General features: G+C 40.8%; 1 protein-coding gene across 3 annotated transcripts in view; it reads left to right on the top strand.

The window, feature by feature from the left end:
- KIF26B (kinesin family member 26B) overlaps positions 1-25884 on the top strand; it is a 345725-nt gene extending 319841 nt beyond the window's left edge. For 2 of the 3 annotated variants that reach the window (XM_083176235.1, XM_083176236.1), the window contains 5 exons: positions 4672-4834; positions 5575-8932; positions 22038-22243; positions 23350-23500; positions 24925-25884. In XM_083176235.1, the coding sequence (XP_083032361.1) occupies positions 4672-4834; positions 5575-8932; positions 22038-22243; positions 23350-23500; positions 24925-25073 (4027 nt within the window). In that variant the 3' untranslated portion in view covers positions 25074-25884. The remainder of the gene's footprint in view (positions 1-4671; positions 4835-5574; positions 8933-22037; positions 22244-23349; positions 23501-24924) is intronic. The other variant, XM_083176237.1, reaches the window with a different exon arrangement.
- The last annotated feature ends 266 nt before the right edge of the window (positions 25885-26150 follow it).

The following is a 26150-nucleotide window of genomic DNA, read 5'->3' on the forward strand; positions in this document are numbered from 1 at the left end:
CCAGCATGAAATCAACACTGCAGTGGGTTAATGGTTAATAGTTAGCTGCTTGATACATACGTTGTATTGTCCCTTTAATATTATTTAGTAGCTCTTGACAGAGAGATGAGAGTTACTAACCTTGTAATGATCTGATGCCCGTTAGCATGTAAGCAGACACGCAGAGAAATGTTATTTTATCATTAGCGGTTAGAGGGTAAATAAGCAGCCAATTGCCCCTCAGATTGGAAGACATCAGGCAGAAAGGCAGTTAAGGCAGATATTGCACAGTAAGCTTACCAAATATCCGAGGGTCCATAGCTGCAAGTGGAGCAATGCTGGGGCGGCTAAGCTCATCTGCTGTGATGTTTTGAGAACCTACGCAGTTGGAAGGCCAAGGTTGGTGAGGGAGCCTGGGGAGCTTGCACACAAGCTCAACAGCCCCGGAGTGAAGCGGAAAGCTGGCTGACTGGGGGACTGCACTGAATGAGAGGACGGGATTTCCGGACATGAGGTAGGCGGAAGTGACAAAGAAGCTTTTCGTCTCCTAGGCAACCAGAGACTTTCTCAAGATGTGGAAGCATAGCATTGTTTGAAATGTCTTGGTATGCTGAAGCATTGATTGTCCTACACTGGAGATAAGTTTAAGTCCTGAAAAACAGTCCAATACCAATATCCCTCCTCCACCAAACATCACAGTTGGCATAATGCAGTCAGACAGGTAATATTCTTCCAGCATCCACCAAATCCAGACTTGTCCATCTGACTACCAAACAAATAAATGTGATTTGTCACTCCGCAGAACACGTTTCCACTGCCTCATGGTCCAGGCTTTACATAACTCCATCCAATGGTTGGCATTGGGTTGGTGATGTGAGGTTTGCATGCAGCTGCTTGGCCATGGAAACATTAAACCATTATATTAACCTTCCGCTGTACTATTTATTATTGTGCTTAGATCAATGCCATTTTCATTTTGGAACTCTTCAGCTGTGGAATCAGCAAAACCTTAATGACTTTTATGCAGCATACCTTGAAAAAGCTCACTGCAAAACGCGCGTCGGCGTTTCACGTGAGCGGGGGGAACACTGGGTTAAATGTGTATACTTTGTTTAGCTTAAATTAAATGTGTATATAGTTACTGTGAACCGCAGCGTCCTGCCGGTCACTATTGCAGGAAGCCTGAGATACTAAGGAAATATTTACACTGAACGTAGGACGTTGTCCCTCTGAATCTCAGACAGTATATTAGACATAATACGTCTATTTTATTACATTGTATTACGGGGTGACAGGTGGCGGACTGGACGCTGCCCGCACCTAGTCTCTCTATAATACATTTAGTATGAGGTGAATTTAGGGACAAGGTTGCCAATCTGTGAAGTGTTATCAAACATTCAGCAGTTCCACAAGACAACGTGCACCCCACATTCTTTAAAATACTGATTATTAAAAGACCACACGTGTTCACCCCAGCCACGTTAGGAAATTAATTTCCTTTTTAGAATTGTCTCTTGTGTTATATGTTTGGTTTTACACCTTTCGCAGTAATTTTATATATCCCTATTAAAAGTTATATTTGATTTTTCTCTTTCTTCCTTCATTGTGCACCGCAAAAAAAAGGCACTCTGTTGTTTCCTTGTATTAGTTCCTTGTAATAGTTTAAAAATGAAATGGCTACTGCTAATTGGGGACAGAAATTAACATTTTACATTTTTTTTTACTTAAAATCACATAGAGAAGATTGCATTTTACCTTGATGGATATCTTTTAAAAGAATGTGATGACATTACATTGAGCAATAATACTATTATAAAAATTGGGCACCGATTCCTCTTTAATAGGTATCACTGTTGTTCATCTTTTTAGTTGACATTTGCATTTATTCAGCATGTGACATCGCACAACAGTACATGGCAACTACCTGTACTTGCTCTCCTTATGTATACATAGGTTTACCAAAAAGGATATAGGTTTAGGTCGATAAAAAAAGTCCTGTCACCATGTGGTCTGGTGGGGTGTGATCTGGTAGGGTGTGGCTTTAATTATACAATATCATGTTGATAAATGGAGATAAAATAATGAAATGTTGATAAAACAATGAATACGTTAGAGCAGACCAGTAGCTTTGAAAATAGTGATTTAATGGTATGAGGTACACCACTAAAACTGATATGGAGGATTTTTAACATGAATGAACAAAAATATATATTGGGTGTACATTCCACCATATACCACCATATACAGCTGGGATAGGTCTACAACAACTAACATTGGGTTGACACCACTACAGTTGGAGCCCCTGTCAACTTTGTTCATTAGGTCATGGCTCACCATGGCTATTCTATTGTTCTTAGGAGCAATACAATACATAGAACAATACAGTAGGGGATTAGCATAGTAATCCTATTACTCACTTTATCCAATTAACATGCTAAATGAGGAGGGCTCCATCTGTAGGTCGATATGGGTCAAGGTCGACATAGGTCGACAGGTCATTAGGTCAACACAATCATTAGGTCGACTTGGGCAAGGTCGACAGTCAAAAGGTCGACGTGGGGTTTCTCACTGTTTTTTGAGGTGACATGTGCCGACAGGTAGTATTTCATGCCCTACTAGGGCATGGTGAGAGAATAAAATAGTGTACTGAATCATTGCAATGACACACCGGGCATATTTCGCGCCCCCCCCCCCGGTAATGAATTGGGGGCGTGGCTAACGGAATCTGCTGCGCTATATAAGAACCTGTAACGGAATCTGCTGCGCTATATAAGAACCTGTAACAGAATCTGCTGCGCTATATAAGACACTGCATATACAGATAAAGATATATACTGTACAGCACAGCAGGGCGGCAGCAGAAGCCAGAGAGATTCACTTCCCCCCTCCCCTGGGCCCCACGAATCCCCCAAACCCCAAGTTTATTAACATCATTAATTAGCTTAAAATGCACTGTCTGCAGGAGCCTATGATGAGTTGCAACTCACCATTAGGATCAGAATTAGGATGCTGCCACTGCTCTTCGTGAAAGGGGGGACTCCTACATCAAGGGTGACATGTCATCAAGCGCAGGGCGGGCAGCAGGAACGGGACCCGGCACAGCAGTGAGCCTCACTCATGGGGCAGCAGTGTCTGGAGTTTTTGGTGCTCCCTGCAGACCCCGCTGGTGGGGGCTCCTCCACGGGGTCTCTGCCATACAACCACTGCTCCAGAGTTCCGGCCCCCAGAGACGTGATGACGTCCACCCGCAGGCGCTGCGTATTTCCTGTGCCCCCTGCACAGTGAGTGACAGGTGTGTGCGGGGCAGCAAGCCGGGCTTTCATTGGCGGCAGCGGTGATTGCTGGAGCTTGGCCAGCGGGGGGTGGGGGGCAGGGGGGGCGAGTCCACGCAGCAGCCGGAGGTGGGGTGCGGTGCGGTGTGAGTGCGGCTAATTGCTGCACCCCCCGCATCAACAATGTAATGCCACTGAGGACCTGTATAGTACGATGCAGGGATCATTTGCGGGGGGGGGGGGGGGCGGCGGCGCCAATCGACCAATCGCCGCCCGGAGCATGAGCTCCGGTGGCTCCGGCCTTCCTACGCCTCTGATGGGCGGCAGGAGTGCTGGCGGTGGAAGGCGTTAGTGGCAGGCCTCTGAATGGCTGTTCAGTCTTTTAAAAACCTTCGTGTGATCGCACATGCAATTTGATAGTGTAGCACATATCATCTATCAACGCGAGATTCAACCGGCGGGCCTGCACAACACATCGGGTGACACATGAGATGTCATGCAATTTGTTGTGGTGATTTATTTAAATCCCATGGATCGCATGCGATGTCTTACATGTGTATGGGCACTATAACCTTCTCTGCACATGACATTTGCCGCACCTGCAGTGTAACATGATTTTGCTCATTTGATTAAAGGTGTGCTTTGCGATCAAGTCTGAATGAGGCCCAATATTGGTACTTTCGAAAAATCTCCACAGTGATTGTATAGTGTGTATGCCAAGGTCATCATTATTTATACCATCCTATTGGATTTGCTGCACGTCTAATGGGACGATTCCATGGTGATGCATGTAATGATACATTGTACCAATTTATAGTGGATCGTGTAGTCAAAGTTTGTATGGTAGTGTACCCAGCTTTAGCCAACAAAACAAGCAGTACACTGGGCATTGTTGCTACAAAAAAGTTTAATATGAAAAGTAAAAACTGTGATAAGCATCTCTTCAAGACCTTGTTTGGTATTGAGGACAGTTGTGTTGCAGTTATGTAAATTATACATGGAATAATAAATGTTTTGTTTTTATATGGGGGGTTTTCCTCAGTCTCTTAATAAGCACGTTTATGTAATATAAAAATTCACATTATGAAGAAAATAAACCACTTCTAAAAACCAAGCTATGACTATGTAAAGTAATCAGCACAGCCAGGTAAATGAGGTGTTAATATTTTCTGCTAGATGAAGTTACAGTATAAAGTCAAATGGTCAGTGGATTGATTTAATTCCATAAAGAAAATCTTAGTGACCTGGTCCTTCTATTTCTCTCCTGTAGCTGTCATACCATGTGATCCTACAGCATGATACTGATTAGCATGCCATTAAGAAGAGGATAAAAAAAAAGTCAGGGCTCTGAAGTCACATCATGACAGTACAAGTGAAGCATGTTTCACTAATGCAGCCTTAATTCATTTTGTTTCTGCAGAGAGAGCAAGCTCACAATGTTACTCCGGGAGTCCCTGGGGAACATGAACTGCCGCACTACAATGATAGCTCACATTTCGGCTGCTGCAGGAAACTACGCTGAGACTCTGTCCACTATCCAGATTGCTTCCCGGGTGCTGAGAATGAAGAAAAAGAAGAGCAAGGTAAGGGCAAATAGGTGGTATCACTCATTTCACTATATAGTAGATATAATGGAAGGGATTTGTATTAAGGCAGCCAAAGCTTTGTGTCACATGAGATGAGTGAGATAAAGATCAGTGTAGCGTATAACATAGATAGTTACAGTGCTACAAACCAGCAGACCTAGCCACCAGAGAATGTATGTAAGATGAGATCATAGATAAATATATCACCTTACTTTGTGCTCAGAGGTAGGTACTGTGGAATATGCCAGGTCCACATTTAATGGCTGAGGTCAAAATAATATCTGTCTCTTAGTAACAGTTCTTGGATTGTGAAATCTGTAAGAGCTTTATTAAACAATTTTAATGTCACTAAATTGTAAACCACTTAGCCAACTTAGCTGGTGACATAGAAGAACTTTACTATATAAAGGTAATTGCTCAGTTCCTAAATTAAATTGACTTTTCTATTACTAAAGTTATTTTCCTAAAATTACACTGACAGGCTCAACCATAATACCATTATTAGGGCAGATATACCTATTTTATTAGCTCAGTTCCATGATATATTAAATGATATCTATAAGGTGCCCTTTCTCCACATCGAGGGTATAGCGGACCTTTCCTTTCGTGAATTTCCGATGATATATATATCCTTTGTTAAACTAACACTTTTGCGAGACTATTAACAGAGTAGAACATTTCTGTTTTATTGTGGCCTATTTTAACTGTTATTATTCTAATGTACTCTTGTTACACAGTACACATCAAGTTCATCTGGAGGAGAAAGTTCCTGTGAGGAAGGACGAATGCGCAGGCCAACTCAGCTGAGACCGTTTCATTCAAGAAATGTGGTTGATCCTGACTTTCCTCTTCTCAGCTTATCCAGCGACCCAGATTACTCTTCAAGCAGTGAACAGTCATGTGATACAGTTATTTATGTTGGCCCCAATGGGACAGCCTTATCCGACAAGGAATTGACAGACAACGAGGGACCACCTGATTTTGTTCCTATAGTTCCAGTTTTGCAAAAGACAAAGAATGAAGTAAAACTGGAGGAAGTAAATGAAGTGGCCCCCACCAAGCCAGAGAGAGATTGTCTAAAGTGTAATACTTTTGCAGAACTTCAGGAGAGGTTGGACTGTATTGATGGTAGTGAGGAAACAAATAGATTCCCCTTTGAAGAGGTACCAACTCAGCATGGTGGAGACCAAGCAACCAAAGGTTTATGTCTAGCAACTGAACCAAAAAATCTAACAGAATCAAATACAGAAGAAAGTATTTCAGAGAATAATTACACTGACATGGAAGTCAAGGACAGTATTGCTGGAACAGCATCTAAAATTCAAAGAAGCCACTCACCAGTTCAACCCAGTCATGTAGCCAACACTTCTACTCCATCATCTCCCAGGAGTGTTACTGGAAGCTGTGGAGCACACAGTGGGTCTTCTCAGTTAGTTCAAAATGCCAGTTTACAAGGAAGCAGAGAAAGCCTCAACAGTTGTGGATTTGTAGAAGGAAAACCAAGGGCGATGGGATCACCTAGACTAGGCATTGCCAGTCTTTCTAAAACATCGGAATACAAGCCACCCAGCTCTCCTTCCCAGAGGTGTAAAGTTTATACACAGAAAGGTGTCGTACCTGGTTCAACACCTCCACATTGTATGCATAAGGATTCTAGCTCACTATTTGAATCTGTCCCGCAGCCAGAGCTCCGAACCCCTCCTGTAGGAATGAGCCCACAAGTCATGAAAAGATCAGTATCTAGTGCAAGTCAATTATCTTCAGAATCAGTTGTGGATCAACAGTCATCTGGTTCTGAAGAGTGTAAAAATGAAGTTCTTAGCACAACTATGGTCACAGTACAACAGCCTCTGGAGCTCAATGGCGAGGATGAGTTGGTTTTCACTTTAGTTGAAGAACTAACAATAAGTGGAGTCCTTGACAATGGTCGTCCTACCAGTATTATCAGTTTTAATAGTGACTGTTCTGTGCAGGCTTTGGCTTCTGGTTCCAGGCCTGTAAGTATTATAAGTAGCATAAGTGAGGACCTGGAATGCTATTCTAATTCTGCACCAGTATCTGAAGTCAGCATCACACAGTTCCTACCCCTTCCTAAGGTTGGACAGGATGAAAAAGGTCAGCAAGGTGGCAGCAGGCGCTCTTCCATCAGTTCCTGGCTGAGTGAAATGAGCACAGGTAGTGATGGGGAACAGTCGTGCCACAGCTTTATTGCTCAGTCATGCTATGGTCATGGTGAAGCAATGGCTGATCCTCCCATTTCTGAGTTTACAACCGCTTTGCAGAATATCAGCATGATGTGTACACACAACAGACAGAAGCCAGAAATAGACAACATGTTAATTCAGTCCCAAATGGCAGAAGCGGCCCAGAATAATATATTCCCTATAAAGAACTGCAAAACTCCAGCAGCAGGGGAAACCATGGTCACTATAGCAAAAACTCCAAGTTTGAGTAGCTGCGAAAACTACATTCCCATGACAACAAACATTGCGGTTTATCCCTGCATTGCAGTGAGTCCCTATAAAGCTCAGGAGAGTAATGAATGTCTGCCAGGGCTAAATCTACCTGACAAGTTGTCGCAGTCTATTGAGAACAGTGATGTGGATTGTAAAAAGGAAACTATATTCGATGATCCTTGGCTTAAACGTGAAGATGATATCAAAAGGGAAAAGAAGGATTCAATTGCTAGACAAATGCCTGAAGCTGCTGACTGCATGACTGACCATGACTTGTACAGAAAGCAGAGTATAGCAGACAGATTAAGCAGTAGCAGTGGAGAAGGAAGCCTCTCACCACTTTCTGAAAACCTTAAAAGAATAGTAGATGGGTGTGAAATGGTATTAACTGCGCAAAGTCCTGATTATTTACATCGAGGCAGCCTCCCGAGAGGATTTGAAAGATCATGTAAGCAGAAGGAACTGGATTTTTATGACTCTGAAATCAACACTACTGAATTTGTAGCGCCACTTCAAACATCCAGATCTACTTTAGAAAGAAGGGTTGCATCTCCAAAACATTGTGTTCTCACTCGCCCTAAAGGAATGCCACCTCTGCCACCAGTGAGAAAATCAAGCCTAGATCACAAGAACCGAGCAAGCCCTCAGCACAATGCCAGCAGCCCCTCAAAACATTCTCTTTCTTCCTTGCCTAGTCTTCCAGATGAACTTAATGGTAAATTTGCAGGATTCAGCATGGACACCAGGAGCAACAGTAGTAGCAAACTATTCAGTGCCAAACTTGAGCAATTAGCTAGCAGAACAAATTCTTTGGGGAGGTCTAATGGGAGCCATTATGAATGCTTATCTTTAGAGAGAGCAGGAAGTCTTTCATCCATGAGCTCAAGAATGATCCTTAGTAAAGATAGCACTTTGCCAAGGTCTGGTAGAAGTCTCAGTCGAAGTATTATGTCATCTCCAACAAACACTTCTCAGTCAGCTGGAGCTTCACCCAAATCTAGTCCTTCAAAAATATCAGCTGTGAGCAAACTACTTCTTGCCAGTCCTAAGGCTCGCAGCCTTTCCACCTCTGCAACCAAAACTCTAAGCTTCTCTACAAAGTCACTTCCACAATCTGTAGGACGAAGCTCAAGCCTGCCACCAAATGGGAAAAATATGTCATGGTCAACACAGTCTCTTAGCAGAAATAGAGTTTCTGGACTTGCTTCCAAACTACCACTCAGAGCTGTTAACGGAAGGATCTCAGAGCTACTCCAAGGAAGCACAGGTAACCGGGGAGTACATTCCCATGGATGTTCAGAATCAGATGAACGTCCAACTCTTCATACAGATGAGAAACCCATTGTGCACACTTTACCTTCCCCGTATAGCAAAATCACACCTCCTCGAAAACCTCACCGCTGCAGTAGTGGTCATGGCAGTGACAACAGTAGTGTGCTCAGTGGTGAGCTGCCACCTGCAATGGGCAAAACAGCATTATTTTATCACAGCGGTGGCAGCAGTGGCTATGAAAGCATGATTAGAGACAGTGAAGCCACAGGAAGTGGCTCTTCTGCTCAAGACTCTATGAGCGAAAACAGCAGCTCTGTGAGCGGGAGGTGCCGAAGTCTAAAGTCATCAAAGAAACGATCTAATACAGGTATGCTATATGTTTGTTATATATATACTGTATACAAAGCCACATCTTATACAAAGTCATGCTCTTAATCTAGATAATAGGTAATAGTCAATATATTATCTACAATTGTTAAATCAGTGTAGACATCTCATTATGAATTTGGAGAACATTAAAATGTTAAAGATATCATTGAGTAGATGAGTTTAATTGAAGCAGTTTCACCTAAAGATAAGAACCATGCTAATTTGCATATAGTAAACTTGTTATTTCCGTGCTCTGTAGCAGTCACAATTCTTAACAAACTAAATAATGTAAGTAACCACAGAAACAACATTAAACAAAAAGGATTAAATGGAAGCTGCAAAAATGAGATTCACCCATACATAGTGGACACATGCATTGTATGCTTCCTACTCGTATTTGTCAAAAATGCATTTACGCAATCTAATGTCAGCAGAAAGTTACAAAGTTCTTAGTGAGGCTGAATTCTCATGAACATTGCTGTGTTTGCCAATGGGTAACCTTTAACATAAACAATAAAGAATGAATGATCATAATCAAACCATTTAAATTACAGTGACATGCATACGTTTTATTTGTATTATTTATTATTTATTTATTTACAGTTTCTTATATAGCGCAGCAGATTCCATTGCGCTTTACAATAGAAGCATATATTCTTCAACATTCAGTTATACTATTTTCTGTTTGATTGATCTACTGATTACAGTGACAAGAGAGGATCTGTGTAGAAGGAGTGATGTCATGATCACCCATACAGGATGGTAGCATATGGCATGAATACAGTGTTTGTATGTATTATGTACATGCTAATGTAAGGATTCTGACAGAGGACAGAAATGCCACTATAATCTGCTCATCAACCCCTTACCCTTTGCATGATTCATCTGACTTTTTATTAGCTGGAACGTTGCTGGTGCTGACATCACCAGGAGAGGAATTGATTGGAATAACAGATGGGAAGCGTAAAATTGTAGCTGTATGCTATATTAGTAATCAATATCACACATAAAGGGTATGAGAAAATGGCCTTGGATATAATTAGGCAATAAAATTGATTGTGCTAGCTGCAAGTTACTGTACTCTGCTCACATTATGTTATAGAAATGTGTCATTTGTAGATAAGGTCATTCTCCGTATAAAAGATGAAAGAGTAGGGAGCTGCAGGGCACCTCTGTCTGGGGAACCCACATAGCTGAGAGCCATCACATCTCTGGGAATTACAACAGGAACAAGATATATTGTAGTTCTGGAGACACTTACCTTACAGTACCTAGAAAACCATTCTTAGTATAGTCTATGACAGGGATTGTTATGTGAGACCCAAAACAAGGGCATTCCTATCATGTCCACAATTGTTTCTATACAGATCAGGATTAGAATACGTAGTTAATGATTGCACTTTTTAATATATGTTATATGCATGACTTTCTGTTCCTAAACATTATATACCTCAATAGTTAATAGTAAATTAATTACAATTACAGTTCTTAAAGAGTTAAAAGGTGGCTCTTGTACAGTCAGGTGCTTTGTGTACAGTGCGATTCTTTCACATTAATGAAGTATGCTAATTACTAATACTACTGTGAGAAATCATGGATCCAATCTGCAAAAGGGAATTGTGAATTATTTGTGTACTGTAGTCATGTAGACCTGTCTGATGGACAAATGAACCCTAACAAGAAATATATAGACAAAATGTTTGTTCCGTTCCGTTGTACCGTAGCGTCCTACTGCAGTTTACAAAAAGAAAGAGAAGAAAAGAGTTAGGAGCAGATGTAGTTATAAAGTGAGACGGAGTTGTGTTTGTAAGGAATTGTATCCACAAGGAAGCAGATGTGCAGTTGTGTCATTTATAGTGACTCTATTGCAGCAGGAGGGGTGTGTAGGAGATAGATGCCTTAGTAAGGATCAGAGGGGTAGATTTATTAAGCTCGGTGAAGTGTAGCTCGGCCTGTAGCTTCACAGTTAGGAGCTCATTGGCTGGTGATAAAAAGCAGACACTTTATCACTTCATTGAGCTTAATAAATCTGCCTCAGAGTCCTTGGCTCTCCTGATGGTTTTAGGCACCCTCCAGCCCGCATAAGCCAAAAGTTACTCAGACTGGCTGTCAGATCCGAATACCTTGGTTAAGGAAGTCGCACCCTAAAACCGCAGGTCTTGAACCCTTCACGCCTTCAAAACATGGACAACACCCCCCACCCCCCCATTTTAAAGAACCTGCCATCCCCTATTTACTACCCTAAATGCTGCAGCATGTCAATCCAAGGGGCTGGGAGCAACATCACAGAATGGTCTTGCACCTGCACACACTCCCAAACTTTGTATTTCTGTACAAGTACAGTATGAATTGGTCAAATTAATATTTTTTTTTAATTAGGAGCAGATTCAGTCAGAGTGTGGACCCTGAGAAACCATGCTGCGACGCCAGGGGTGCAAATGTATGTTTTTCACACAGGAATAGTGCTACTGTCCTTGTATGTAGCACACACATACTGGCTGACTTCTCTCATACTGCGACTCTTCTGAGAGACTATAACTTAGGGTAATTTCTGTTTCCATGTGGTTCCCAAAGTGTAAAAAGATAGGGGTCATTTCCCAAATGCCTAATACTGGAGATATCTTTTGTGCTAAGCGAAATAATGCTGTAGACTACAGTCACCATTATTCTCTTCCTCTTTACTACCATACAGTAGTAATATACTGTACATGCAGTACATAAAGACCGGGGTTCTTAAAGGAGCCCACCCCTGCCATATGTATGAAGGGAAATGATCAATAGTGCAGTCATTTCACATCTATATGGGGACTCTGCTGACTGTACCCTCTCCCAGTAATACCTGCATTAGGCTACAACGGCTATTATCAGCTGAAGGTGGTGTTAGCTAGTCAGGCCAAGCTTGGTACATCTCACAGGCAGCCGAGCAGCCCACATGGAAACCTGACAGAAATGGAGAGACCACAGCATATATCTGCTACAGTGTCTCTCTGGTACATTCAGGTGCTCCCTAATAGTTACAGGTACTACATGAAAATGGGGGTTTGATTTAAAAAAAGCCCCTAATAGAATTTTGATATCTACTAAAGACTTTGGGGTGCTACAAAACATAATACATGACTTTTAAGGAAAATGTCCACAATATATTACATAATAAGGGCAACAATGCTTTTGGTACAGGGGAAGATGACACATGATTACATAGATGTAGGCACTTTGGCTGTAAAGCTGTCTGTATGTACTGAAAAAGGGTATGAGTTGGAAAATAAAGGTTCATGTATCAAGCAGTGAGAAGAATGGAGAAGTTGCATTAGTAACCAGGAAGCATTTATTAAGTACCTCTTGTATTTTGAGTTTATTTATTTATTTTATTTATTAACAGTTTCTTATATAGCGCAGCATATTCCGTTGCGCTTTACAATAACAGACAGTGATACAACAAAACAGGGTATTTACAGACAGTCAAAATGTAGGAGGGCCCTGCTCGCAAGCTTACAATCTATAGGGAAATAGGCATTGATACATAAGGATAGATACTGTATTCTTTATTGCATCGATTCCACCAGAACGCAAGGTTCTATGACTGGTTCTGGAATTTGATAAGCTTGCCTGAAGAGATGAGTCTTCAGGGAACGCTTATAGGTTTGGAGACTGGAGGAGAGTCTTATTGTGCTTGGGAGGGCATTCCACAGAGTGGGTGCAGCCCGAAGAAAGTCCTGCAGTCGGGAATTGGAGTTGGATTTGTTATACTAATATATCAAACCTCCCAACATTATCTCCATCCCAATGACACTTTCTTGTGGCAAAAGTCATGCTCTCCCAATAGGGTGTGTGGCGTCTGCAAAATGGGGTGTGACTTTGCATGATGACACACCCACAAGTGATTCCTTTCCATCACTGTGGGGGTATTTCCAGCGCTTGGTGAGCTGCAATACACTTCTACTGCCATTGCTCTGCTGAACAGAGAAGCAAGGGACACGGGGGCTACCAACTGCCCCCCCCCCCACACACACACACACACACACACACACACACACACACACACACAATCATGGGACACTCTTGTAGAGGGCTCATCTGAAACTTAGACTTCTTGGTATTATCCTCTTTTTACAGCATGCAGCCTATTTTTGATGCTGCAATGAATCTGTTATACCATAGAAGGTTTTTACCTTGGGTTTCAAAGTAATTTAGTTGTACACTAGGAAGAGATCTGAGAGGCTGGAGTACGTTCAACTCTGAGATTGATGCCCTGTGGCAGTGTGACGGGCTGGAATCAGAAGCAACGACTCCCGCAGCCCATCCTATTCCAAATGGGATTATTTTCATTATAGCTAATCATAAAATAAGGCCAAGCAGTTTGGAAGAGGATCGCATTTGCCTTATTGGTGCTCAGCGCCCCTGAGCCGGGTATACTACAGCCCACAATTCATTGTGCTCCAAAGATTATGTCAGTTAAGATATGCTCATTCCAGGTCAGGCAACCTTGTCCGGCTTATTGATAGCTATTGTGGCCAGAAACATTTTCTGACAGAAGAGATCAGCGTATATCAGCAGGGGCTCCTGCATGGAGATAGAATAGAGATTTATACTGAAATTAAAGGTTTATTGCCATGTTCTAAATCAGAGATTAACCCTACAGATGGCTTCACGGTATGGACTGCTTCACAACAGCACATTATTATAGCAATACAACTGCATTCTCATTACTTGGTGTTTCATACACACGTTGTCTGGCTCCCAGGTTGTGGCGTGTGCACAGATAAGATGGGAGCATGGACATGTTTCTCCAGGTTTTGTATGACACACAAGCTGAGATCACTGATGCCTGTACACATACATCCATACATACCCAATGTTCTCCATATATCAGCTGCTAAACTAGGACGGGGAGACTGTGGGCCAGCTGTACTTCTACTGTATGTTCATCATCCTATTTGTTACAGGCTTACTATAAATGCTGCACCTCAGTTATAAAGGGGATTATTCTGGTTCACTCCTGTCAAATTCCTTCTCAAATGGACAAAAATATGTCCACTGCAGGTGGGGTAGATGTTACTTGTGCAGAGAGAGTTAGATTTGGGTGGGGTTTCGCTTCAAAGTGGGATCTATATTGCAATGTAAAAATAAAGCCGCGAGTGTTTTCCCTGCACAGAAACATAATAACTTAATAACTCACCCTAATCAAATTCTCTCTGCACATTTTACATCTGCCCCCTGCAGTGCACATGGTTTTGTCCATCTTAGAAGAAATTTGCCAGAAGAGTGAACCAGAATAACTCTCAAAGTGCTAAAACCATGCGGGATGGGGGCAGAATATTATGTAGTACCCTTATACCCTTATTAAGTACCCTGATCAATGTGCACATAATGTTCAGGACATTTAAAAGCTGTCTAATGGATATTGCTGTTTAACTTCTTGGGTGCTGACTGCTAGAGAATAATGATAAAGCAGATATTTATCTGATAAGATTAGATATGATAAATAACCCAAACCAAATTTATTTACTTTATTACCTTTAAATATAACGGCAACGCTGAAATGATTGCACACCAACACAACCTTGTTATAAAAGGTATGACAATGCTTTACTTAAAGAATAGCTTCATTTACAGGTATTTGCAAATGCAGCCTAACACAAGAAACATAAAATTGATTAGCTAATACTTAAACAGTAATTCTAAATCAAATCAAAATGGACACCTTTCAAGGACAGTGATCAGCCATGATTAAACCTCCTTCATAGTTACCTCCAGCCCCCCCGTGCTTGCTGGTTCTTCCTCAACTGCCTTTCTCCTCCCTCTATAACTCTGATATTTAAACCTTTATCACATTAATTAATTAATTACTCATAAGCATTGAGTCTTATTGGAAAGCTCTGCTTTCAATCATGATGTCATAATTAACCCAACACCCAACTTCAGTGGCCTTGTGGGTCTACGCATGTGTGGCCTTGTTCCCATCTTATTCAGTTTGTGGAGACTAGCTTCCTGTCCTTGCTACATTATACTGTCAACATCACATTCTTAAGCTTCTAAAACCAAAAACAATATTCTATAAGAAATCACTTTTACAGCTCTGTTCTGAATGATCAGCCATTTTATAATATTTATGCAAGTCATGGTTCAACAAAATGGCTGCTGCTTCTAACATATTATAACTGTTTAGCGCAAAGGGAAGGCCTCATACGCAGTGAATAGTACAGTGTGCAACAAGCTAAAGTCATCTGCAGCAATAATAGCGGCAGTCAGGAAAACAGAATATAATAAAAGCATAGATTTATTGATTAGTTGATTTTCTGTATTATCAATAATGTCAACATTTATTATACTATGTTTTCCGGGACTGTTTCCTTTAACCATTTGAGTGTCAAATCTCTGGGAGATATGCACAAAATATCTGCTAAAAATGCCAACCTCGCTTACATTTGTTATACAATGTTGTTAAAAAATGTGTAAACCGTTACAGGTTATTACGATGAATATGCTTGGCAATTTTCACAAATTCCCTTGGCACTCAAAGAGTTAAAGTCAACAAACAATATCATTGTATTAACCCTGTGAGTGCCAAGTGAATTTGTAAAAATAGGTGTGAAAATTGGCAACCAACTTTTTTTATTCATCATCCTGACCTGTAATGTTACCTTATATAGGAAATCTAATCTTTTTTTTACACAACATCATTTATTTTAACTTATATAACGGATTAGCGGATATTTTGATCATCGCTCACAGAGATGTTGGCTCTCAAATTAAAAATGACTCACTATTTGTTATAGACAGTAATTTTAGTATTTTGTTGTGACCCAGTAATCTCTTTAGTATCCTTTCAAAATCATGTTTCATTATTTATCTACAACCCCCCCCCCCCCCCCCCATCTGTCTATGTTATATTATAGTGCCCTAATAATTGCCTTTCTATTAGCCTCTACCTTTGAATCATTAAAAAAGGTCAGATCATTTATAGATAAAAGATGATCTAATATTGGTCCTACTGTGATTCAGAAGGAAAGCAATGAAAATAAAGACAGAGTAAAGGGCCAAATCAAAACAACAAAAAGGAGAATATTGAACTAGTCAAACTGAGATCACACTCCATTTAAGAATCTGAAAATTTCAGTGGACAAATGTGGAGCATTTCTATAAGGGAAAAATGTGCAAGCAGTGGGGCCTAATTCAGCCAGAATCACAAAGTGCATTTTTTCGGTACTTATGTAGTATCTGGGCGCCCGATTTTGTGATCTGGTCGGAAAATCTCATCGAATCGCATGCGATGTGATTTTCCATAGGATTCAATGTTAACATGGTCCTGTTCATTTCCCCACTATCCAAGTGGGCATAGAGTTGATTTTATATAGCTTGGCGAGCGCAGCGAGCCTCCGAGCCCGAAGCGTGGCGAGCGGCCGCGGATTACTTAAAATGTTTTCTGCGTGCGCTCGCCACGCTTCGGGCTCGGTGGCTCGCTGCGCTCGCCAAGCTATATAAAATCAACTCTATGCCCACTTGGATAGTGGGGAAATGAAAAGGACCTTGTTAACATTGAATTCTATGCAAAATCGCATGCGATGCGATTTTGACGAAAATCGCGTTGAATCGCATCTAATTGTATGCCTTAAGGTAAGGCATACAATCACAAAATCGGGCGCCCAGATACTACATAAGTATCATTTTTTCTTTAAAGTACAAGTTACTCAGAGAATAACCGGCACAATTCCCATGCTAGGACCAGGAAGTCTGCATTGGAATACACAGACTATGGCCTTGGCACTCCCAGCTAAGCACATTGCTCCCATTCCTCCCCGCTCCCAAATGTTTGTAGACTGTCACTCACATGGGGGTCTGTTTAATAAGTTGGGAGTTCTATTAAAGATTGGATGTTTGCTATGGTCAACCATTCAGATTGTATCTATTATATTCTAAAAGATGCTAAATAAATAACAAATAAATTCTGATTGGTTGCTATGGGCAACATCCCAACTTAGTAAATAAACCCCATAATGTCTGCAGCCACATTGTGTGCAAGATGCAGGACTCACTGAACTGAACTGAAAATTGGCAATATTGTTGCTGTGTCTGCTGCATTCCCTGTGCCAGAGTCTACTGCATATGCAGTGGCATAACAAGGGAGTGTATGTCACCCAGTAAAGGGTTCCAGCCACAGCACTGCTTTTTCAGATACAGTATCTCTATATGATATCATCATGCAGCTTTCTTCAGGTCTCCTGCAACTAATACCAGGAATGTATATCTGCACCATGATATCACTCTAGAATATATTAGATTCCATCAACCTTCTAAAAATTTCACTAAGCACTTACCCAGCTTCTAGCTGTAAGGTCAGGGTGTCGGTGCTGACGTTATGTATATGTTAAAATCTCTGCCATTTGCAGTTATAGTAATTGAATTGGTGAAATAAATGAATTGCTGATGCCATATCATTATTAATAGGACCATTTTACTAAATTGTTGAGGTCACCTTGAGTCCAGAAGTATACAGAGTGCATGCTTGACCTGCCACAGCAGGACCGTAGGGGGATTTCCTTTTTTATTGCGGATGATAATCATTAGACTGGTTTGGGGAAGAACATACCATCAAGTTAAAGTAAGGAACAAGACATTTTTATTAGACACCAGATCATTCCCGTAAACTCATAAACTGTTTTCCCTGGCTCATATAAGTTGACAGTGTGTCTCCTAGCAGCTGATGACATTGCGATTGAAAGATCAAATTGTTTCTGTGGCTGGAATATGTGCTGAGAATTCTCTCACACCTTCTGCACCCTTCTCTTGTTCACTTAATTGCTTCATATAACAGTCTATGGGCCTTATTCTGATCGGAGCGGCCAAACGTGCGTACGTTCGCTAATAACGTACGCTATCCGCACGCGGCCGTTGGGGTTAAGTCCACCCACAACTCAGCCGCATACGTACGGGCAGAAACAACGTCGAAGGGGAGTGGCGTACAAATGTGCGTACGCCAACGTACACGGACGGGCCAGCCCTTACACTCCGACAACTGGCGTACAATTGAGCGTACACCACCGTTTACGGACGTCTCTCGTCCGTCTTCCCACCGACTTCTTGCGGCTATCTGAGCGTACGCCAGCTTGCACGGACGGGTCCCTATAGTTTTCAATAGAAAAGTCGGCTTATGTCACCGCTCGTGAGAGTGAGCGTACGTCCGTGTACGCTGACATACCCTTCACATATATGGACCTGTAAATCTTGCCTTTCAACTATAATTATGAAAATTAATTAATTGATTGAATTAATTAATGTGCAAAATAGTGGGCATGGGCTTAAAACATTGCTGAAACATCCTTTGTAGGTGTTAGATGTGGTTTATGTTCTTGTATCATAAATACAAAACCTATGTTTGTATTAGAGTGAACACGTTGACACATGTCGACTTGAGTAGATTGAGTGTGCTACTGTGTAAAGTCTATGAAAGCACGTAGTGAATGTGTATAACTGTTTAACAAATACCTACCTTAGCATATATAAGCAGGTCTTACAAAGATTCATACCTTAAATTAAACAAACCTTTAAATGTAGAGAAGTATGGAAAGATAAGCTTCCAATGTGTTTGAGTGCTGTGTGTGGCTTGCAGGCAGTGAAATCATGGTTTGGACTTAATAGACTGCAGCATTGCTTATTACATTCAGGTGTATGTGTTTGGTAGTAAGCAGCGTAAATTAGCAAACCCAGGCCCACGCTGGCATGCGGTATCTGTAGGGGTGGTTTGAGATGGCGGTTGGCGGCCGCCTGTTTTGTGTCCGAAATGAACGGTGCTGTAGGCGATCGTGCGGTAGTAGCACCGCTCATTTTTGGTGCACACCCCCGTGTACACCCATATTTACGCCCATTTTCCCTCATTATTTCGGCCGCTCCCCTCATCACGCCCCTATGCCGCCCCCAATGCCCGTACACTCGCGTATAGGTTTTTTCGCACGTAGAGACCCGTCCGTAAGCGTTGTGGAGTGGTCGCGCCTGCGCATTAGCGAATGTACGCATGCGCAGATCATAAAAAACACCGGGACGTCCGCGTACGGCCCGGCCGCTCCAACCAGAATAAGGCCCTGTGGGATTCCTCCTGTGCACAGCATCTTACTGACTTCATTCTGATAATGACAGATGATGCTTTCTTAGTACAAGGGTCTCATCAACAAGGTGTAAACTTTATATGCAGGTTTTTAATGTAAATATAATTCATGCAGATGATACATAAATCTGTCTATGTTAGATCTGTCTGCTTTTAATCTGAAGTAATCCCCATTTGTGAGAAGTCCAGATGCCATCACATGTATTATACAGGTAGAGTGTCCCTTATCCAAAATGCTCGGGACCAGAAGAATTTTGGATAATGGATTATTCTGTATTTTGGAATATTTTTATATTTGAATGAGGTACAGTACCTTGAGGTATCTTGCATGTTGTATAAGCACATCAAACACATGAAATACACACAAATATATTTTATTTGTGCATGAAACAAGGTTTGTGTACTATCCCAGACACTATGGGGGTTATTCTGATTCACTCGGAAAGGCACAATCACTCTCTAATCAACAAAACCATATGCACTGCAGGTGGGGCTGATGTAACATGCGCAGAGAGAGTTAGATTTGGGTGTTTTATTGTGCATGGTAAATACTGGCTGCTTTATTTTTACACTGCAATATAATATAGTACACCCCCCACCCAAATCTAACTCTCTCTGCACATGTTACATCAGCCCCACCTGCAGTGCATATGGTTTTGTCCATTAGAGAGTGATTGTGCCTTTCCGAGTGAATCAGAATAACCCCCTAAATGTGAATGCATTGCACATGTCTAGTGCCAGTTACATGTTATTGATTCCCAGTAGTGCCGGTTACAGATGTCCCCATTAGGTTTTTAGCAAAAAAAAAATATGTATAAAAGTACATTTTGGAGGCTATATTAGGTTTTTGGAATAATTTGGGTAACGGATACTTGGATAAGGGATACTCAACCTGTGTAAGGCTTTTGCTATACCTACCCATATACAGTAGTTTAGTTTGTAAGTTCTTACATAGAAGCTCTCATGGTTATAATGTGCATTATGTACTATAAATTGCAATGTAGTAATTGCTGCATAGTCAGCATAGGCGAGGAGACTGGAACACTATAATAAAAAACAAATATTATCAAAATTATGAAATGATGAAGAATACTGTATAATTATCCTGACAACCAGTTACTAATGCTTGTGACGTTCTTACATTTACACCATACGGCAATAGTGTTTTGGGCTAAATCTAGTTAAATTAATCATTTTACATTTGTTGCATATTTCCTAAAGATCTTTCTAGAAACATTATTATTATTATAGTAATAGAGAGATATATAGATATACACACACATATATATATATATATATATATATATATATATATATATATATATGCATGCATACACTGCATATGTACAGGATTGCATGTACATGTATTAGTCTTCTATAATCTGCTCAGACATATTACTTACTATCCTTTTATACCTTATGAACAAACAATTTTTCATTACGGATCTATTGGCAGCATACTTAGCAGCCCTGCACGCCTTCATTTGTCATCAAATCAATGGGAATAATATCAGTATTCAGAAGCTTTAAGGCACAACTAGTCATTTCTGTTGGGCCCCCTACATGTAGCAGTCAGCGGGAGCTCATGTTTCAGCACTCTGTGGAGAGACAGGTTCCATCCTGTTGTGGGGCAATATAACAAACACTATGTCATTGTTACCTGTGTCTCTCCAGCTAAGCTTATCAATTGTTTGTCATGTAAACCACAAACACTAGCAAGTGATGAGAGGCATCTAAAAGGAATTCACAAACGAGGAACTGCTTGGATCTTTCAGCTGAGTAATGCTGATCGTGTCAGTCATGGTGTCATAAAAACATACTCAAGGCGCCTTTCCACTTAGTGAAACCACAAGAAGAGGGGTGTCCACACGTCAGGGTGCTTCATCTTGTTGCTTCTTGCTCTCTTTGCTTCTCAATCAGAAATGTTGGTGGTAGGATTTAGCCGTACAGATTATTTTGTCAAATCTCTGCTTAAAAATCAACAACACTGTTGACTTCTAATTGATGAATTATTAATATGCATTTCAGCCTGAGATCATTATCAAGGCTTGGAAACTAACCAATCCACTTCAAGAGCTAGGTACACATTGTACAATGCTCAGGCCAACTTGGCAAATATTGGGTAATTGATTAGTGTGTATGCTGCACCATGGCCGGATGGTTGGTCCAAAATGTGTAGAATTAGAATCCAATATAGGGTGTGCTGTACACATCATGCATCATATTGGAATAGTATGTACGACGCAGTGTGTATGGACCTTGGCCCGAGACACTGATCAGTGAGACGATGTGGAATCAAAGGTGATGTTTGGAACAAAATGATTACTGCAGGCATTGCCAACCTCGGCCCACAAGGCTCAGTAATACCGCAGGATTTAGTGATAGCCAGGCTTCAGCACAGAGGCTTAAATACAAATAATTGAGGTATAATGTAGTCACTAACATGTGGACTGTTAATGGAAGCTATTTTCATTTATAAAATAAGTAGTTTCGTTTTAGCATTTGGTACATCTTTCATTTTGATTACCCGATCACTAAAGATGTAGTTATTTGCAATGAACAGTTTATAGAATCGCGAGAAGAGAGAGTTGGAATTGTATTGGTCCATATTGTGCATTGTGTTCTTTCTTGCAATATATCATATGAAAGCATATGATATGGTGGACTAAAGTGCATTATACAGTACATGTCTCGTACAGCTCAGAGATGGCTGAGCTCAGTCTCATAGGCTGAATGCACTCTTTGTGCTGCCGGCAGACAGGTCATGTGCAGCTTAGAAATGATTGCAAGTTGCAACCTTTCAGGGTTGTACCCGGCCCATGGACAGCCACTATAGAATTTACTGTACCTTCAGCAACAATTGCAGGGTTGTACAATTATTGATGAATTTCCTATAAATGCACAATTTACTTTAAATACAAACGTTATCCTTGTATATCATTTGTGTATGGCTTGTAGTCAGTGATATATTTTGTAGAAATAGTGACGGGATCTCTCTGTGTAGCAGGATCACAAAGACGCCGGCTTGTTCCAGCTTTGTCACTTGATGCCACCTCTCCTGTAAGAAAGCCGGCCAACAGCCCCGGAGTACGCTGGGTAGACGGACCGCTTCGTAATGGGCAACGAGCCCTAGGAGAACCATTTGAGATTAAAGTTTATGAGATTGATGATGTGGAGAGGCTACAGCGTCGTCGGAGTGAAGATGGCAAGGTAAATGGTTTTATTATAGAATGATATTTCAATGGAAAAGGAATTAACCACAGTTATGAGGGTGATTATGTTAAGAAAATACACTGTTCTTTTCCAAGAATTAAAGGATCTGTAAATCTAAAGTACAGATGTGCTTAATACAATAGAACTAGTAGCAGAGTTGGTTTATAGGTAACACTTGCTAAAGTTTATCGAAACTAGAGCGAGTTGAGTTAAAGTGGGTACATAACCAAAGATTTATCTGTCCAATCTGTCTGGTGGGAACAAAAATCTGGAAATGTATGGGAGACAGTGACAATCGATCAATTGCTCCGAAAAACTGAAAAATGGTTATTTGTTTAATTTGATGAATCAAACGACTTTAACCAATTTATCTGAATTACTATTGTTTGTTTTCCAGCATTTGGGTGCAAAAGGTTGAGTCTCATATGATCTCATACTTTGCCAGATTTTTGTTCCCACCAGATAGATTGGACAGATAAATCTGTAGGTGTGTACCCAGCATTACTGCTGAGACCATGGAGGGGTATATATGGTTTCCTCCTGCCAGGAGTAACATGAAAGTGGATAATGTGTAACAATAGCTTGTATTCAGCTTCATAGCAAATAAAAGCCAAACATTTTAAAGGTCTGTAAATTACCTTTTATGTTGTGAATGTTGGAAGTGGTTATTTGATATAAAGTCATGTGTATTTTAGCTTTAGTGCATTTCTAGGAAAATAAAATAGTCAGGTCTTCTCTGCAAAGCAGTGTCAATAGATCCATATAGAAGGAAGGGATCTAATAATAAATCTCCTGTATGTTAAGCAGATCAACACTCTGGGATAAGACCGCAAATATCTGATAACGCGGCATGTGATAATTATCAGTCATTAATGGCATGGATGATAATCACTAGGATCCCGTGATTGCACTGACAGGCCACAGTGAAGGCAGATGGCAGACGCATTTAGCAACGTACAAACCAACTTATAGTAATACTAGCAATATATGAGACATTTTGAGCTGCATATTTAACATTCTTATTTAAATGAACACATTTTCAGTTCTTTAAATACTAAACTATACATATTTTTTTTTTTCAAAATGTCATCTCTATTTCTCAGACGGTGACCAGATTTAGCTCAAAGCTCAAGATCCTGGCACATCGCCAGCAGAGGATTGCGGAGGTCAAGGCTAAATATGAATGGCTAATGAAGGAGCTGGAGATCACCAAGCAATATCTAATGCTGGATCCTAATAAATGGCTCAGTGAATGTAAGAACCTTTGGCATGAACATTTAATTGTGTCTTTGGTCACACACAAATACATACACTGATATTATATATATATATATATATAATAATTATTATTATTAAGCGCAAACATATCCCGCAGAACTTTACAGAGAATATGTGAACATTCACATCAGTCCCTGCCCCAGTGGGGCTTTCAATCTGTATACCCTACCACATGTACACATACACACATTCATTCTAGAGTTAATTTTTGTTGGAAGCCAATTAACCTACCAGTGTAGTTTTGGATATATACTGTACATATATATATACAATAGATATGTATATATATATATATATATATATATATATATATATATATATATATATATATATATAGATACAGAAGTACCAACTCACTCACCATTCCTAAGAATAAGGTACAAACAGCACCCACTTCCCAGGATGGGGTGCAGTGGCCTGTGACCACACACTCTAGTAAATACAAACACAGGGGGCCCAGCACTCACTACAATATATATATATATATATAGAGAGAGAGAGAGAGAGAGATACAGAGGGTCAATGAGGACAGAGCCAAACCTAACTGATTTGGCAAGATTTTAGCTGGTGCCCCTTAGCAGATAATCCCACCGTCAAGCTTAGTGTACCTAAATACCTAAAACCACACCACATTACCCCTCTCCTAGCACATATCACAGCACCCTCATCTAGCACCATTTCTCAGCACAGCACAGATTACAGCACCCATAACCCCCTCACCTAGCTGTCAGTACCCTTTATCTATCATTCATCTGTCCCATTAACATTCTGCTTGTGGTACAAAATGAGCTACTGTGCTCATTGAGGCCTCTGCCTTATCAGAGCTGAGTTCTGTCTCGGTACCCCAGTTCACCACTAGCCTATGCTTGGGATGCCCCTAGGCATTGGTCGATCATGCCTGGGGTTGGCTCTGAATAAGAAGAAACATAGCACTATGCATTCAAAATAATTATTGTTGTTCAGCCGTGACCCTGTCCCGTTCTCGGTCCGCTCGACTAAGAATCGGCTGGCAGGATTTAATGTCCCGTCTGCCGAATGCTGAAAAGGGGGCGTAGCCGTGAGATACGGCCATGGATCGGTGAGCTAAGGCTGGGAGCTCGACAATCCATGGCTGTTCTCAGCAGAACGGGCCCCACTGCTTCTAAAGTTGGTCCGTTCTAACAGGAACCCTGTTCAATGCTGTCGGGAAAGACAGCATTCAATAGGGCCCCGCTGCTATTTCCCCCCGTTGGTAAAAGTGACGGGGGATTGAATACCCCCATTTAAATGGATATATTACACCCACACCAAAATCTCACTACTTGATCTTTTTGTGTTCCCATACATAATATTGCTTATAATTAATTTATATTTTGGGAGTTATTACTCATTTTATTAACATTCTTATTATTTTTGTTAAGTTGACTTGGAACAAACATACGAGGTGGACTCCCTGGAATACTTAGAAGCTCTGGAATGTGTGACAGAACGTTTAGAAAACAGAGTCAACTTCTGCAAAGCTCACCTTATGATGATTACCTGTTTTGATATCACCTCAAGGCGTCGGTAAAGGTGGAGGATTGAGTGGATGATAGTCCTATTGACGATTGAACAGACTTACTCACCCTCATAATTAAGTTCTCCTTCCAACATCACCCAAAGACTTTGAATTGAAGACTATAGATGGACAGAGTAATGTCGGAATGCGACAGAGAATGTGTAAAGAAGGGTAGAGGAAGATTTCAATGAGGATGAGCACATTTGCAAACTATGTCTCTTAATAATAATAAAAAAAAACCAAGACAAGGATAGACAGAACATTAAAGAGAGCACTTTGAGAAACTTTAAAGGTTATTTTTTGTATATAAAGACTGGTAGCAGGATTGAGCTTCCCCCACTTTATTAGCAGTGGAGGACAAGGAAGGCGGGACTAAATGCTTCACAAGTACTGTATGAAGAAGAGACAGCGAGACTGATTAAGTGCCTTTTAAACCTTTAATATCCAAACATTTATGTTCATACTTTTTTGTGTACAGATGGTGCTAGTCACAGAAAAGAAAAGAAAATCAGAAAAAAAACTTTTTTTTTCTTAAACGTATTTGTAGCTTGTTTTCCCATTGTGTATTATCTTAACTCTGACTTGCTGTTTTGAGTACCTGTGTTTGTTGCAATGTTTTCTGATCAGTACAGCTTATGACTATATGTGAACTGTCTGTGTAACAATGTGTGGTTACAAAGCAAAGAATTCACATGGTCGGTACCTGGTAAAGGTTTTTGTGACAGTTACTGGAGATATACAGCTTGTGTATGCATGTGTAGGTATACAGTATTAAATGTACAATGGGCACGGCTCCATACAGTATTAAAAGAAGAGAAACATGTTCTAGTCTCTATTTAATTTACCTGTTTTAAATGGGTCTGTGTTTGGGAAATTGCAAACCTCTGGGTAAACTGATCTGGGGCCAAGTCCATCTTTCTCAGTGTCATATGGGCGCTACACTCCTGGGCTTCTCTGACTTCTGCAGAGTTACCTAGTGCAGCGGTATGCAGGAAAAATTGTAATGTAGCAGGTGGTGTATCATTTTAATCATCAGCAGCTGCTTGTGATGAGAATAGGACACATCTTTGCCCCCAAAGAAAACAAACC

The sequence above is a fragment of the Crinia signifera genome, chromosome 3 (assembly GCF_055691185.1).
Source record: "Crinia signifera chromosome 3, ASM5569118v1, whole genome shotgun sequence".
Taxonomy (NCBI): Eukaryota; Metazoa; Chordata; class Amphibia; order Anura; family Myobatrachidae; genus Crinia; species Crinia signifera.